At 40.8% G+C, this 17,615-nt stretch overlaps 1 protein-coding gene and 1 long non-coding RNA gene across 6 annotated transcripts in view; one reads left to right on the plus strand and one right to left on the minus strand.

The window, feature by feature from the left end:
* pdia5 (protein disulfide isomerase family A, member 5) overlaps positions 1-17,615 on the minus strand; it is a 151,739-nt gene that overhangs the window by 90,881 nt on the left and 43,243 nt on the right. Inside the window, exons 6-9 of the mRNA XM_069934790.1 lie at positions 16,472-16,564; positions 10,013-10,073; positions 6,604-6,671; positions 2,856-2,947 (exon numbers count right to left, since the gene is read on the minus strand). Coding sequence (XP_069790891.1) covers positions 2,856-2,947; positions 6,604-6,671; positions 10,013-10,073; positions 16,472-16,564 — 314 coding nt within the window. The remainder of the gene's footprint in view (positions 1-2,855; positions 2,948-6,603; positions 6,672-10,012; positions 10,074-16,471; positions 16,565-17,615) is intronic.
* The window catches only part of LOC138761886 (uncharacterized), a 41,152-nt gene continuing 39,694 nt past the window's right edge, over positions 16,158-17,615 (plus strand). For 3 of the 5 annotated variants that reach the window (XR_011356564.1, XR_011356568.1, XR_011356566.1), the window contains exon 1: positions 16,165-16,271. This is a non-coding gene — a long non-coding RNA (uncharacterized lncRNA). Of the gene's footprint in view, positions 16,272-17,615 lie in introns of all 5 variants that reach the window. The other 2 variants (XR_011356565.1, XR_011356567.1) reach the window with 2 other exon arrangements.

The raw sequence follows: 17,615 nt of genomic DNA on the forward strand, positions 1-17,615 counted from the left end.
GTTGTAACATTTCCCTATTAAGACATTTCCAACACATACATTTCCCCTTTATAAAAACACACACATCCCTAGCTCTGAGGGTGACGTTGACAATAGTACTCCAAAGCCTGTGATAAAAACCCACAGGGTCTCCCAAAGAAGAAATCTCCCCCCACCTTTGGCGTCATCTTTTAAAATTGCTCCACAGTCGGAGTTCCCACCTTGCTGTTTTTCTTACCACTTTTCTCTTTTCAGAGCTCTCCATATAAACCACAATGTTTTTATCTTTTAACAGTGAAAACAAGATGGTTCAGTACTATTAGTATAAATAAAAAAATACGTCTTTCAGTTAGTCCCTTTTTGAAATGGTCTTTTCAGTCCTTTCAGCTGGTGACTTTAATCTTTTCATAACTTTCTTAAAAATTCTTCCACTTCTTGAAAATTCATAGATAACCTTCTGGGACATCCACCCTCAATGTTGCTGGGTAAATCATTGAATATTTAAAGTTTTAGATCACAGTTGTCTCTTTACCTCGTCAAATTCCTTTCTTTGTTTGACTGAAGTCCAGGAAAAACATTACTTTCGCATTGCCCACCACTAATGGGCCATTATTATTTTTTGAATATTCACATTCTGAAATCGCAAAATCGCATCTCTCTCTTGGTAAATAAAGTCTTACCAGAACTGGTCATGGTCGCTGTTTGCCGGTTCTTCGGGATCCGAGGGTCCGGTGAGCCCTTTGCATTTAGACTTATTTTGGCCCAGCATTTGTGGGCTCCATATTTCAAAGAAATTCACCACATCTTTTCTCTCTATTCCTTCGCTTAGTCCAGTGATACTTACATTGCTACGTCTGCTGAAATTTTCCACATGGTCAATCCTGTCCATCAGTCCTTTCTTTTCTGTGTCCCATATTTTTAATTTTTCTTCCAGTGCCTTCAGCCTGTCTTTTGTTTTGTCCAGCTCAGGCTCTGAATGAGTAATTTGTTCATTTAAGTCTTTCACCACTTCTTTAATTTCCGTTACCTTCTCTGATATATCTCTCATTGCTGGTTCCACATTCATACAATGACTGCATAAAGTTTCTATCATGTTCAGGATCGTGGCTATATCTTGGGCCAACCTCCCAGCTCTGCTGGCTTCAGCTGGTCCCAAGGCCCCTGCTGAGTCACTCCATATCAGACTTCCACTTGAAGTTCCTGGCTGAGCTGTTACTTCTTTAGTTTTTGTTTTTGGTTCCCTTGGTTGTTTAGCACTAGTTTTATCCATTTTTGATGATAAAATTCTGTTTTTGAGCTTTTAAGCCATCTTTTTAATATTTTTTGTGGAGAACTCTTTCAAAACACTTCTGCTCACTTCATTAGCATGGCTACGCCCCCTTATCTAAAGGTTTTTAAATAAACTCCAACAATTCTTTCTAAACCTTGCCTGTTCTCCACTGACTATACATTCGTCAAGATCCATCTCCCTGGTGAGCAATGAAGAAATGTATTCATTTAGGACCTCCCCTACCTCTAGGCACATCACCACTAAGTAGCCCGACCTTCACTCTAATCATCTTTCTGTTATTCACATACGTGATGAATGTGCTGGTGTTTTCTTTAATCTTATTTGCTAAGGTCTTCCTGTGGGTCATTCTAAATCTCTTAACTCTTTTCTCAAGTTCCTTCCTGTCTATCTCAATTTTATTTTAACTTTTGCTTTCTAAATCATATCCACATTTCCTTCTACTTCTTAACACTCTTTCTCTCTTGGTTCCTTTATCCTACTATCTTTTCCTGCCTCAGTGGGATAAGCTTATCCAGAACTCCACAAGTGGTCCTTAAACATCCTCCACATTTCTACCATGCACTTCCCTAAGAATCTCTGTCCCAATTTATTCGCCCAAGTTCATGCCTAATACCATAGTGATTAGGGTGGCAACGCCTTTACAATGCCAGAGATTGGGACTGGGGTTTGAATCCCGCGCTATCTGTAAGAAGTTTGTACTTTCTCCCCATGTCTGCATGGGTTTTCCCCAGGGGCTCTGGTTTCCTCCCACCGTTCCAAACATACCAGGGGTTTTAGGTCAACTGGGTGTTAATTAAGTGGCATGGGCTCGTGGGCCAAAATGGTCTGTTACTGTGCTGTATGCTAAATTAAAATTAAATTAACCCCTCTCCAATGAAACACTTTTCCATTATTTCTGCTTCAATCCTTATCCATCGGTATCCTGAAGATAATGAATAATAAAGGAATGAATAATAAATTGAAAATTCTTCAATTCCACTGCTTTTTAAAAGGTTATGTACCACTAATAGTTCTTGAATGCATCTGGGAGGATTTCTGCCTTTTTTTAAAAAAAAAACCTGTCCCAGACCTTGACAACTCAATGGTTGAAAAGATTTTCAATCAACCCTCCTTCAATTATTTTACTAGTTGTTGGGGGAAATTTAAAAAAAAGGTCCTTCTGAAGCTGTGCAACTACAATTTTTTTTCTGTTAGTTTATTTGACCATCATTTTGGTAAGTGGCCTAACTTTAATTTCTATTGGACTGTTCACTTTTAGAATATAGAACATTACAGCACAGGCCCTGCTGCTCTCAATGTTACTATTTATATATTCCGACCATTTTGTCTAATTATATCTCTCTCAAAGGTCTTAGAAACTTTAATAAATACTAAATAGAAATTAATTAATGTACATTGATCTTTCTTGCCATAATGAGTATGGGACAAGAGATAGCACGGAAAGAGAGAAGAATATGAACAAGTAACTAAAGTCAAAGTGCCCAGCACATTGTGCTATGATGTTACCTAGGACACCAAAACCATACAAGCTTGCTTGGACTTGATTGTTAACCTCCCCATTCAATGTGAATGAAGCACAACTTACTCAAAATAACAGAAAGTTGGATATCCTTTAACATTAAATTCCTGCTTGATTTCATCAAATTCAGTTGGATGGACATTCATTCCGGCCATAACCTATTCAGAAAAAAAGCACATTAGTCTAAAATCCCTAATGTTAAACAACATTTCCATTAGTTGACCATTTAATCAGAGAACATTTTTTTACTAAATAATATTCCAGCAGCTTGCACTCGCCTTGATGTCTCAGCCGGTTGTCGAAGAACACGTTCATTCGCAGTCCCTTCTTTTCCCTTGGTTAAAATCAACAATTAAAGGTCGCAATTGTTTACTTTGTTTGAAATCTGAGCAGACAGGATGATGCAACAAGACCCAGCTGGGACAAAGCTAGATTAAAGACCAAAACTGACATAATCGAGTGTTCGGAGGAAGTTGTGAATAAAACAGTGACAAGAGGCAGCTGTGGGATTTGGCAGCAGGGAAATTTTACACTTAGTGGTTGAGGTCTTCTGGTGTTTATTGGCAGCATCCTTGTGAGTACCAATAAATGCCCAATTCCATATCACCAATAGACAGGGGCCACAAAACATCTAAAGTATACCCACAATTCCAATTTATAAATCACCATGAATCTGAAGTCAAATACAGCAGCAACCCCTACCCTCTCCACTGGAACCTTCATCTAACTCTTGCCACCAGTGTTCATTTTTTTCAGAACACAGGACTGCGTAGCACAGTATAGGCCCTTTGGCCCACAATTTTTTGCTGACCAACATAAACCTGCTCCACAATCAGACTGACCATTCCCTTCTTCAGACCATTAAACCCATTTTTCTTACATCGATGTGCCTACGTCTTTTAAATGTCCCTCTAATACCATGCTTAACTACTACCCCAAGCAGTGTATTCCAAACACCCATCACACTGTGTAAAAAAAATCTTTTGCTTCTTACATCTTCTCTAAACTTTCCTCCACTCATCTTGAATAGATGTCCTCTGGTATTGGCCTTTGCCACCCTGGGGAAAAGTTACTTGCTGTCCATTTGATCTCTGCCCCTTAATCTTATACACCTCTCCAAGTCTCCTCTCATTCTCAATCACTCCAAAGAGAAAAGCCCTAGCTTGCTCATCCTTTCCTCACAAGAGGCAAACAAGAAAATATGCAGATGCTGGGGTTTAGTGCATTTTGTAAAAGTGCTGGAGAAACTCAGCAACTCATGCAGCATCACGGGAAGTAAAAATAAGTCAATGTTTCGGGTCTGAGTCCTTCATCAGGCACTTTTGTATACTTCACTTTCCTCATATGTAATGTTCTCTAATCCAGGTAGCATTCGTAAATCTCCTCTGCACCTGCTCCAAAGCCTTCCTATAATGAGGAGACCAGATCCAAACACAATATATTGTGGTCTAACAAGAGTTTTTATAGAGCTGCAACCTTACCTCGAGGCTCTTGCACTCAATCCATGGACTAATGAAGAACACCGTATGCTTTCTAAACCGATCAATTAATTTGTGTGGCAACCTTGGATCTATGGATACAAAATCCCTGTTCTTCCACACTGCTAAGAATTCTGCCATTAACCAATTGATCCTCCAAAGTGTTTCACTTCACTTTTTTGGATTGAACTCCATCTTCCACTTCTCCAACCAACTCTGCATTTTGTTTATATCCTTTTGCAGCCTACGACAATCTTCTGCTCTATTCAAAACACCTCCAACCTTCATCTCATCTCCAAACTAACTAATCCACCTCGACATTTCTTTGTCGAAGTAATTTATAAAGATCGCAAGAGCAGAGATTCCAGAACAGATCCCTGCAGAACACAAGTCACCAACCACTGGTGTTAGGTCTGTTTTGTTCATGAATGAGTGAGACAAACACCAGACTGAGTCGAAATCAGGGTTCTTTGTTCTTTATTACCGGATTGTAACACTTGCAACTAACCATGTTAGTCGGAGAATGCATTCTGCCGTTATCAGCAAAATGGTGATTTTTTATACCCTTGGATACGTGCTTAGAACATCATCATATCATTACTTGTCCAATGACTAAAACTGTTGCTATCCTTTCCCTGCTAGCTTCCTGCCTCTCAATCCATCAATGTCTCTCTTATCTTGTAAGTACAAGGATGCATTCACATCTTGTTACAGCCCTGTACAGGGTAACTCCTTACACATTCCCATCTCATGATGTTTTACCTTACACTGGTCAAAATAGTTCCGTCTATTACCACCCTGTACCTTCTGTGGGCCAGCCAATTTTAAATCCATGCAGTTAGATTTCTAGTGATCCTATACTTCAGGTCCTCTGGGTAAGCCTACCATGGGGAACCTTGTCAAACACCCCACTGAAATCCATATACACCTCACCCACTGCTCAACAATCTGCTTTGTCACCTCCTCAAAAAACTCATTTAGGTTCATGAGGCACAACCTGCCTGATACAAAGCCATAATCACTCTCCCAAATAAAGGCAGGCTTCTCCAAATGCTTGAAAACTTCTGCTCAGGAGTTAAAATAAATTTGTCTTTGTTTTGAAAGCAAAGTGGCAGATTGCAGTCATTCATTCATTCTGGGATGTGGGCATCACAAACATTTTCTGCCAAACTCCATATACCCCAAGGAACACAGTAGAATTGTTATTTTAAATTTAAATTAAATTTAGACATACAGCACAGTAACAGGCCCTTTCGGCCCATGAGCCCATGCCGCCCAATTACACTCAATTGACCTACAACTCCTGGTATGCTTTGAACAGTGGGAGGAAACCAAAGCACCTGGAGAAAACCCACGCAGACACAGGGAGAAGGTACAAACTCCTTAGAGTGGGGGATTCGAACTCCGGTCCCATTCGGTGGATTGTAACAGCATTAACATGTTGTTGTTGTTGTCCATTTGTAGGTGGCATTAAGAGCATTGATAGGAAATACATTCCAACAACAGTGAAAGAATGGTGATTACACACCATTCAGCCTGCTAGAAAATAGAGGACCATGAATGCTGGTCCTGCTGGCAAGTATGTGTTCTGTGAACACATGCACACACATCTGCATTCCCACATGCGCACAATTAAATAAAGACAGAAAAATCCATCAGAGTCCATTATGCATCGCATTAACACAAGTCAATGAGTTGAGGCAATGGTTTATGGGCAAACAAAACTACAAAGCGAATTAACAAGAGTGCGCACTGCTTTTCCACAGATGTTCATTGATTTGCTGAATCATTCCTTTATTCTTCATTATTTGTACCTTTTGTGGTTATAAGCCTTGGTTTGTTTAGTTCATGGTTTAGTGAGCCATTAATAATCTGGCTCTAAAAGGGAATTTCTTTGATTAATGCAAGTTGTTCAACCAAGTTTCCTTTAAATATTTCCTGAACATCAATTTCAGTTTTTAATTTGGGTGGCACAGTTAACATAGCAGCTAGTGCAATGCTGTTACAGTACCAGCAATTGGGACCAGGATTCAAATTCACCACTGTCTGTAAGGAGTTTGTACGTTCTCCCCGTTTCTGCGTTGGTTTCCTCCAGGTGCTCCAGTTTCCTCCCACTGTACAAAATGCACCGGGGTTGTAGGTTAATTGGGCTCGTGGGCCAAAAGGGCCTGTATCCGTGCTGTATGTCTAAATTTATGTTTCTACTGAAAGCTAAAGTAGCTGAAGAAAAGCTGCATAGGATGAGAAGATCAGGACTGAACAAGTCATTAAACTAAACGAAGAAACAGAAAACCAATGATGCTGTCTTTTAACAGTCTAATGAAACTGATACTTACATGGGTGCCCTTCAATTCTGTGGCAGCTTGCTCAAAGGCTGGCATCATCCGCTTGCATACCCCACACCCTGACATGGATCGTCAGGTCAAAGGCCACAGCAGAACAACAAACAGAAGGAGACAAACATTGGACTAAATAATTTCACTTGATGCTATTCCAAAGATATCACAGAATAGTGAGTACTAGCTTTCTTTCTGAAGCTCTTCATATAATCCTTTTTCTGATACCTTGCTTCAGATCTCTTACCCCCACCCCACCAGACAGCTACATCGTCATCATTTTAAATGACATTGTAATATTGTTTTCATGAAAAGGAAGGAGAGGAGAAGAGAAAGCCATTTTACTTAGTGGAGCAATAGTTAAGACAAAATTTAACAGACATTCAAAATGAGGAGGAGTTTTGAGGGAGAGAGTAGGGCAGAGTTTCTACTGGCAGGAGGGTCAGTAACTTAAGGCCACAAAATTAAAATAACTGACAAATAAGTGAGGAGATAATAAATATATTCCAAGGCAAGGATTGAGGAGAGTGCAATGGAAGGAACTTTGAAAAAGCCAAGTGGATGCAGAGCAAATAACTAATTCCAGCTATTGAGGAAAAGCTAGTTTAAGAAGACTGCTCCTTCAGAGGTGCCGCAAGCACATTGGATTCAATCATCTTTTTCTGATAGTTTTCACATCTTTTGTAATGGTTCTTCACCTACATCCCATTTTTAGTGAAAAGTATTACTTTCAAAACCTATAATTTTTGAAAAACTTAAGTTCCTCCCTTCTTTTTTCAGAATCTTCTATTTGTAAAATGAGGTATTTAGTTTAGACCATCATACCTTGATGAAGGGCTCAAGCCTGAAACGTTGGTTATTTATCTTTACCGTTGCTATATAAAGTACCCTGTTTGCCCTGCTGAGTTTCTTCAGCTTTGTGTTTTTATTTCAATCATGGTGCCTGCAGACTTTTATGTTTTACTTCTGTTCTTAATAAAATCTGATTATCAAGGTTCAATTTTCCCCAAAAGATTGAGTTGTACCCATTTAATTTACACCATGCACGTACAAATTACGATCCCAACTTCACTCAGGACCCACATGCAGTAAATCACCATCCTGTAAATGATGATAGAATTCCATGCCTGAACATTTGTCTGTCAAATGCTATTCAGCCCTGTGTAGTCCCTGTCTTTTGCTTTTATTTCAAGATTTCAGATAATTTGTCCCATTCTTTCACTCATTCATTGGGTGCATGGTTGCTTGATAAACATCAACATTAAATTATCAGTGAGATACTTATTGGTGAATTGCTAATTATTGTTTCTTGCAATTAAATGTTTAGATGCAATAAGCATTCAAATAAAAGATGTATCCTGGAGGTGAACATTGATGCTGGTGTACAGACTATTAACCAGAATTCGACTGGAACACCACAAGAACTTTCAAGGTTTTCTTTTCCTTGCTTATGTGGGGAAGGGGAAGTGAAAGGGAGCACTGAATTCCGGGGCTAAATCAATCTCCAGTTGCATGACAGTGAGGGGTAAGAAAGACAGAGAACGGTAATACATGTCCCACGTCAAAGAATTTTTGCCATTCCTAAAATAAAATCCCAACACTTTTCAAGAATCATCTGAGCTAATCAGCTTTATGAACAATAAATATATGCACACCTATATATGCAAAAGAACCAACAGCTGTTCCCAAATGAAAATAAGCTGCAAAGCGACAAGCACTGACCGAGTAATAGAAGGCAGAGAGGAATCTCACTGCTTGTTACATTCAGGGGTTGCAACAGGGACAATGGCGTAAAGTGTTCACTGCAAGAATGACAAGGTGCATTTCTCTTATTCTGACTAATCGTAGGATCAGACATTTCTCTTTTGTATGCTGATAAAGATCCAGATTTAGGCAGAAGCAAGTCCTCTTCATCACCACCTCCAGCCCTCTGCCCACGTGCCTACTCATCCTTTGTCAACCCAGGTGGATCCTTGGCAACAGTCAAATCGAATATTCAGCTCCTTAAGCTCATTCTACTCATCCTTGAGTCATCGCACAGAAGTAGGCTTTTCATCTAACTGTAAATGCAACACTATTACAGAGCTAGCTTCGCGGGTTTGAATCCAACACTGCCTGTGCTGAGGTGTACGTTCTCCTCGTGACCTGCGTAGGTTTCCTCCGGGTATTCTAGTTTCCTCCCACCCTCCAAGAGCATACAGAGTAGTTTAATTGGTGCCTTTAGGTGGCACGGGGTCATGGGCCAGAAGGTTCTCTTCCCAAGCTGTACGTCTACATTTTTAAAAAGTTTAAATTTAAACTGTATCCATACCGACTATCAAATATCCATCTATGCTGATTGCATTTGAGGAACAACACATGCACTCGGCCTTGCTATTCTAGTTCATACTAGATGCTTTATAAATGTGAAGGATTGGTTGTGGCTAATAGATATCTCCATCCATCTGCCAGAGAGTTGAGAGGGATCTTCAATCAAAATCTGATTTTTGCCTTGTGGTCAATGTTCTTTTTCCAACCCCAAACTCCCCGCCTATTGCACTTTTTCCATGCAGAGGGCGACAGGTACGTAGAACAAGCTGCCAGAGGAAGTGGTAGAGGTGGAGCAGCAAGACATTGAGGCAGCAAGTGTAGCCAAATTAATCACGGGCACTGACTTCCCATCCAATGAAGACACCTCTGTGAGGCTCTGCCTCAAGGAGGCAGCCATTGTTATAATAGGATCTCTATCACCCTGGCCATAACTCTTCTCACTGCTACCTTCAGGCAAAAGGTGGCTGCATCCAACATCTCCATATTCAAGAACGGGTTTGAATCAACAGCTATCAGGCTCTTGAGCCTCCCTTTACCATCCTAATCCTAACTACTCCAAGACCACTAAAGGTTCTGCACTATTGAAACATATTTTGAACCAAATGCCACTGTGAATATTTATGTATCCATCCTTTATATATTTATTAGCTCTTTTTATGTCTCATGGTATATTATGGTAATTTACACTACTGTCATTAATGCCTCATATGTGCTTGCATGGCTGCAGCAAGTGGAAATAGTGGTGTATCTGCACATTATAGTCACGTATATGACAATAAATACAAATCATAATCAGATATATAGACAGGAAAGGTTTTGGAATAACATGGGCCAAAGCAGTCAAATGGGATGAACTTAGATGGCCAACTTGGTCAGCATGGATCAGTTGGGCTGTAGGGTCTGTTTCAATGCTGTAAAACTATAACTTTGTAGCTCCTGTGAATTTATTTTTGACTGGTGGCTGTTCTGATAAATTACCCAGTGTCTGATTATCTGTTCCAACACTCACTTGCTCATTTGTGGATGGTAATATAGAGATCACACATGAAATATTATCTATAGATTTAATACATTCTTGGATATACAGAAGGAAACTTACATGGTGCATAGAATATCATGAGGATTGGTTGATCCTCCTTCTTTATTAATTTCCTGAACTCCTAAGGAAAAAGAAATCCAAAAGGAGAAAGTCAAGACTTGTAACAAAGCAGAAGTGGTAATAAAAGGCAGGATGCTGCCAAACCAAACATAAACACTTTCGGGGGATGCTGAATACTGTCAAAACAAACATAAACACTTTCGGGGGATGCTGAATACTGTCCTGCTGCTCTGCTTTGGTTGAGACACAGAACAGAGTTATTTGCACAAGAGTATAGCAGGCAGCACAAAACTGGTATCAAAAATGTTGCCTCCAGGGCTAGAGACCTAGCTTCAAGCCTGATCTCAGGAGCATGGAGTTTGCAGATCCTCCCCCTGACTGAGTGGATTTTCCTCTGTGTGCTCAGATTTCCTTCCACATCCCAAAAAAATGCAGATTGGTGGATTAACTGGCCGCTGTAAACTGCCCCTTATGTGTAGGTGAATTGAAGGATTGGGGGTCGCTGTAGAGAATGTGAGAAGAATAAAATAGAAACACAATGCTGGAGAAACTCAGCAGCTCATACAGCATACTTTATGTACCAAAGATAAAGACACATAACCATCGTTTCGGGTTGAGGCCTTCAATCCCACAGAACTCCCTTCGGAGAGCAAAGAATTGGAGTCAGAATTTATTGTCATGAACAAATCACTAAATTTGGTGTTTTGTAGCAGCATCAGAGAGCAAACATTGAAATTATGAACCAGCTTACAACACTAAAATATAAAAAAAATAGAAATAGAAGTGCACGAAAAGTAAAGCAGTATCTTTTCTCTATTGATCATTCAGGAATCTGATGGCAGTGGAGAAGAAGCTGTCCCTGTGCAGCTGAGTGTTCGACTTTAGACTCCTCTACCTCCTTCTTGATGCTAGCAGATTGAAGAGGGCATGGTCTGGGTGGTGGGGGTCTTTGAGGATAGAGGCTCCATTTTTAAGATACCGCCTCCTGTAGATGTCCTCAATGGAGTGAAATCTGGTGCCTGTGATGTCACAGATCGAGTTAACAATCCTCTGGAGTTTTTTCTTATCCTGAGCGTTGGCACCTCTGTATCAGACAGTGATGCAACCAGCCAGAATGCTCTCCACCGCACACCTGTAGAAGTTTTCGAGAGTCTTCGGTGACATACCAAATCTCCTCAGACACCTCACAAAGTATAGCCGCTGGCGAGCCTTCTTCACGATTGCATCAACATGGAGGCTCCAGGACAGATCCTCTGAGATGTTGGCATCCAGGAATTTTATGTTCTTGACCCTCTCCACTACTGAGCCCTCGATCAGGACTGTGTCATGTCCCCATGACTCCCTCATCAAGTCCACAATTATCTCCTTGGTTTTGCTAACATTAAGCGCAAGGTTGTTGATGTGACACTACTCAAGAGCTGATATAGCCTCCTCCTGTTCGCTTCCTCATTGGTGTTTGTGATTCAGCCGACAACAGTGATGTCTCGGCAAACTTGTAGATACCATTGGAATTGTGTCTGGCCACACGGTTGTGGGTGTATTATGAGTAGAGCTGTGGGCTAAGCATGCATTCTTGGTGTGCGTCTGTGTTGATAATCAGTGAGGAGGTGACGTTGCTTCCAATTCATACTGACTGTAGTCTTCTGATGAGAAAGCCAAGGATCCAGTTGCGGTGGTGGGGAGTACAGAGGCCCAGTGTTTGCAGCTTCTTGACCAGCACTGAGAAAATGATACTGAAGGCCAAGCTGCAGTTGATGAAGAGTAGCCTTATGTGTGAGGTGCTGTTTTTGAGGTGTTATAGAGCTAAGTGGAGAGCCAACAATATTGCATCTGCTGCGGAGCAATTGTGACAATAGGTGAAATTCAGTGGGTCCAGATCTTTCCTTAGGTTGATGCAGCTCAGATGACAAAGAGAACTTCTTCAGAGAGTACGCATCTCTCGAAGAGATTTCATATGGACACGAGTAAAACATGAAACTCTGCAGACACATGATGCAATAAAATATGGGATTAATATAGGATCGGTGTAAATGAGTGATTGATTGTTAGTGCGGACTCCAATGGGCCAAAGGGCCTATTTCATTGCTGCATCTTTCTATGACCATGCCTGAGTATGCAAAACATGCCATTGTACTACCATATCTGAACAGCACCCATGGTGTGCTGGCATTGCCAATCTTCCCTCACTGAATACTGCTGAAATAGATTATGTAGTCATTTCTTACAGTGGTGCTTGTGGGTCCATGCTATATGCAATTTGGCTGCCACACTTGGCTCCAGTAAACCCTGACCACACTTTAAAAAGTTATTCAATCAGCTGTGAGCCACTTTAGTTTGTCCCGAGAAGGTGAAAGGCATTCTATGAAACCGAAATGTGAATTCTCTTTTTATTAGGGTAAAAACATTGCACTTCAAAAGATTTTCACATTTTTGTCCTACTCTGTAACCAGAAAGATTTGTCATGAATAGAAAAGAAGCTGTATCATTGGATGTTTTTCCCTGAATGATTCAATAGATGTCTGTTGTTTAAAATGAACACGTTTTTCGTCCTTTGTATATGATCACATGGGCTGCTCAAAATTACTCCACTTTTTATTTCACAAAAAAAAACTCTAAATGTTGCTCGGCACAAGGCAACCAACAGAATGAAAATCTTGTCTTTTGTCTGTGCTTATGCAGTTGAACGAATGTGGCGATGATATTTTGGACAATTACTCTGGGAGTAGGGGTGGGAGTGGCAGAAGGGGAAATGATTGAGCGCCAATGACAAGGAATAAACAAGGTCAACAGTGGCCATATTCCTGAAGCAGGCGCACTCCACTCTCTGCTCTTTTCTAGCCCTTTTCTTTGTTCCCAATATAGCACAGGAAGCAACTGTTCCAACCACTATGTCTATGCAAGGCCAAGATAGTTTCTCCAACACCAGTGCTCCACCAATGTTACAGAATCTCTGGGAGACAGTCATAATATAGAGAAGGCACTTTTCAAAAGATCAGTTTATTTTTGTCACAATAGGTTTAAGACCATCGAACATTACCGCATAGAGTGTTTTATAGCATGCTGGTGGTGGAATAAATGACGGCAATGTTGAATCGATTCCAGTTTTTGTCTGATTACATTTGTGTAAAGCACCTTGAAATGTTTACTGCATTAAATGTACTAAATAAATACAAGTTTCTCCATCAATGTGAAGCTCAATGTCAGGCAGAATGAGCACCATAGCTTTTATTTTAATATTCTTTCTCCACAGATGAATTGATGACACCCCTCAAAATGAAAAGATAATTATTAATTTCAAAATAAGTCAGGGCTTCACCAACATGGATAAGGAAGGTTAAGAGGAATATGGGCCAAAAGAAGCCAATTTAGTTGGCCAGGGGTGATGGTGGAGGCTGGTACAACTGGGACATTCAAAAGACTCTTAGGCATATGGATGTCAGAAAAATAGGTCATGGGTGTGAGGTAATGAAAAATGGATTGCTGTGGAGAGGTTTACAGAGATCAGCACAAGTTGGGCTTCAGGGCCATTTTTCTCACTGTAAAACTCAATGATGATGTCCAAGACGATGAAGGTCAGTTTGTATTGCATCTTGAGAAGGTGGTGATGCACCACCTCCCTGAACTGTTGCAATTGGGTTGGAAATTTCAAGATTTAAACTCAATGATGAAGGAAGAGTAATACTTTTCAGGTGGGATGGTGTAGGAACAGAACTTGCAGTGGTCCTATTACTTCATGCCTTTATGTCTTTGCCTTTCTTCGTGTTAGATATCGCAAGCTTGGAAGGTGCTGAGAGTGCAACCTCCGCAAATAAATGGAGTGCACCTTTAAAATGGTACTCACTGCACCAAAGGGTGTTGATGGATTTCTTCAAATGCTGGATGGGTGCCAATCAAAGCAGCAAAGGGTGAAAGGTTATCATGGCAAACAGTGAAGAGGCAATTATATGAAATCATGAACCTGTTAAATGTGGAACAGGCATGAGGGGGATAGTCTTAAATTTCATCTTCCATTTGGAGTCACAGAAACTGCAGATGATGAAATCTAGAGTAAAAAAAGCAAATAGTTGGAGGAACTTAGCAGATCAGGCAACATCCATGGAGGGAAATATACAGTCAATGTTTCTAGTCGAAACCTTGCCTCAGTCCACGTTTCATCAAATGACCCCTCCCCTCTCTTCAGTACTGCCCATCCAGTCCTTTCAGTCCCAAGGCAGGATTTGGACTTGAAACGATGACTGTCCATTTCCCTCCACAGATGCTGCCTGACCCATCCAGCAGTTTTCATTTGTTCTTAAGCTAATGTTTACAATTTTTAAGAATATAAAAGCAAAGATGTCATGCTGAGAATTTACAAGGCATTGGTCAGACGACATTTGGCGTATTGTAAACAGTTTTAGATCCCATATCTAAGGAAAGATGTGCTGACGTTGGAGAGGGTCTAGAGGAGGTTTGTGAGAATGATCCTGGTGATGAGAGGGTTAATGTGTGATGAGCACTTGTTGGCTCTGGGCCTGTAGCCAACATTGGAGTTTGGAAGGATATGTGTGTGTGTGGGGTGGGGGGGGGGGGGGGGGCGGGGGAAGGGGAGATGCCAGAATCTAATTAAAACCTAACAGATATGTAAAGAACTGGATAAAATGGACGTGAAGTAGTGAGAGAGTCGAAAACAGTGGTTTTCAACCTTTTTTTTCGCCTATTCACATCCCTTACTAATCAAAAAACACCAATGGCATCCTACGCCATAGGTGCTCTGTGGTTAATAAAGGATTACTTAAGGTGGTATACAAGTGGGAAGAAAAAAGTTGAGAATCAGTGGCCTTGGATCAGAGAGCACAGCCTCAGAATAAAAGCAGGTGTCTTCAGGACAGATACGTGTCTTCACCAGTGGGTGGCGAATCTGTGCAATGTGTGGCCATGGTGGGCTGTGGAGGCTGCCACTGGGTACATTTAAAGCAGAGGTTGATAGATTCTTGATTAGCTCAAACGTCAAAGTTTATAGGAAGAAGGCAGGAGAATGGGATTGAAAGGAAAACAACATCAGCTGCGATTTGAATAATAGGGCAGATTTGATGGGCTAAATGTCCTAATACTGGTCCTAAGTTTTATGGTCTTTATACATTTTGGATAGGGTTGAGCCTCCAGATTGTTTTTGGAGCTGCATTCATCCAGGCAAGTGGCAAGTGTTTAATCTCCCTTGGATTTAGGGAGCCAAAAGGTCATTTAGTCAGGAAACAGTAATCAGCCTCTGAACTACTCCATGACTTACTTGCTGATCCAATCAGATACCCAAGATTTTAATGCCAGAAGTATTCAGCAACACCAATTCTGCTGAATATCAAAGGTAAGAACTTGTAAAAACCCAAATGACACTCACTGAAGATAAAATGTTCACACCAAGCACTTTGAGCAGAAGCATTTTGGTCTGCAGAGAAGTTGACACCTTCATTTCTGTGACTTCCCAACAATTTAGCCTTGATAAACAATCAAGTTTCACAATGAATAAAATCTTTTCATAGAATTAAAAGCTCTGCAGACCAGATTGGCTTCACTCGATTGAGCCAATGCTTTAAGGTCAGGTGTCAGGCTTCCACAAGCATAAATGTCCTACTCTTGTGTTATAAATTCTAAGATCATTTTTTTATATAAAAAAAATTGTCGCAAATGGTTTTGGTAGCATGATTAGCATAATGGTCAGTGCAACATTGTTACAGCGCCAGCAATTGGGACCAAGGTTCGAATCCCACTCTGTCTGTAAGGAGTTTCCACGTTCTCCCCATGTCTGCATGGGCTTTCCCTGGGTGAGGGGTTCTGGTTTCTTCCCACTGTTTGAAACTTAGGTTAATTGGGTGTAACTGGGCAGCATGGACTCGTGGACCAAAATGCTGTTACCATGCTGTATATGCAAATATTACAAAAAATAATTTAAAAAAAAAGGACATACCTTAAATAACAAATCATCTTTTTAAGATACCATTTGGAGAATTAATCAAAGTTCTTTTTAGAGATAACTGAAACGCAGGATACTTGGAAACATTTTAAGGGAAGGGAAGGAGATACATCTGGGTCATTGTTGCAGCAATGATTGATGCAAAATGTTGAACAGCTGCTATCAAGCAGTGATGCAACAATAGTCATGGGTGATTTATTTCAGTTTTTAAGCATTTTGTGTGTTGCTCACTCAAACACCTCGTCAGCAATTACCTGAACACATCAAACTATGGGCTTGCATTTGCTTTTAGAAGGTACTCTACGCAAATAAGTTAAGTATGATAATCATAAAAATTGAGCAGAGAAATGGATATGGCAGTAAAGTTCACCCTGTACTCTGTGTAAACACGATAATTCAAAACACTTGACAGCCTTTGCATTCATGTGCACAGAAGTGAAATAAAACAATATTATTTTACCACAGAGCAGCTGATTTCCCAGCCAAGTACATGATCAGGAATAGTGTCAAACCTTCTCACTATCTATATGAACCACGTCTTTTGCTTCAGGGTCCTCTTCCCACAACGGACCGCCCTCTGGGTCTTTCATAAATGCCACCATTGACTGCAGAACAACCAGAAACAAAGCAGAGTTCATAAATTTCTATCCTCCAAAGTACAGTTTCTCACTTTTGAACACAAAATCTAGGAGGCTGCACAAAGATTAAAGTATTTTCATTTAAAACTTGGTTGCACAAGGATTAAAAGGAAAAGACTATTTTTATTTAAAACAGAGTTGATATTGAAATCTGGAGCAAAAATTAAACTGTTTGAAGCTCAGCAGGTCAGGCAGCAGCTGTGGAGGGAAATGGAGAGGAATTGTTTCTAATGAGTCTTCACCTGGATTGAGAGAGGGAGAGAGGGAGAAGGTCGTTATGAAGAAAGGAGGGGAAACGATGGGGAAAAAGATGGCCAATGATTGGTCGATCGCTCTAAGGGGTTGACTGGCAAATAAGATGGAGGAGGGAAAGGTGGAAATAGCAACAATTTAGGAATTGTTCAGTGGAGACAACAAAAGAGCTGCAGATTATAGAATCTGATAAAGGAAAATGAAGCATGGAACAATGAGGGAGCAATGTTGAGCAGACAGGAACAATGAGGGAGAGGAGATAGAAGACCCAGTGGGTGGAATGTGAAGGTGATGAGCAGATGGAGTAGGGAGGGGAAAGGAAATAAACTGGGTAACAGAAGCTGGGGAGGAAGAGGGGAATGGTTGGAAAGAAGGGAGTGTGCGAGAGTATCTGAAAGAGAAGGAGACAGAGGAGGATATTACCTGAAACTGACAAATTCAACATTCATGCTGTGGACTATTCAGGCAAGATGCAAGGTGCTGTTCATTCCTATACTGACCGGTCTGTCCTCACCCTCCTCCTCTACCAGGGTTAATGTAGAGGAACAGCACCATGTAATCCAGCCCCCAATACCTCACTTCATTCCCCTTCCCCACCTGGTTCCCTGCTGATCACTCACACACACCTCAATCTGGGTTCCTTATTCCCCCTACCACAATTAGTTCCATCTTCCCATCACCCACACACTCATGCCGCAGGGCTCCTTATCCTTTCCCCCAAGTGGATCCATCCACCCATCATCTCCCCCTTATCACTTTCCTTTTC

Source organism: Narcine bancroftii, chromosome 4 (assembly GCF_036971445.1).
Source record: "Narcine bancroftii isolate sNarBan1 chromosome 4, sNarBan1.hap1, whole genome shotgun sequence".
Taxonomy (NCBI): domain Eukaryota; kingdom Metazoa; phylum Chordata; class Chondrichthyes; order Torpediniformes; family Narcinidae; genus Narcine; species Narcine bancroftii.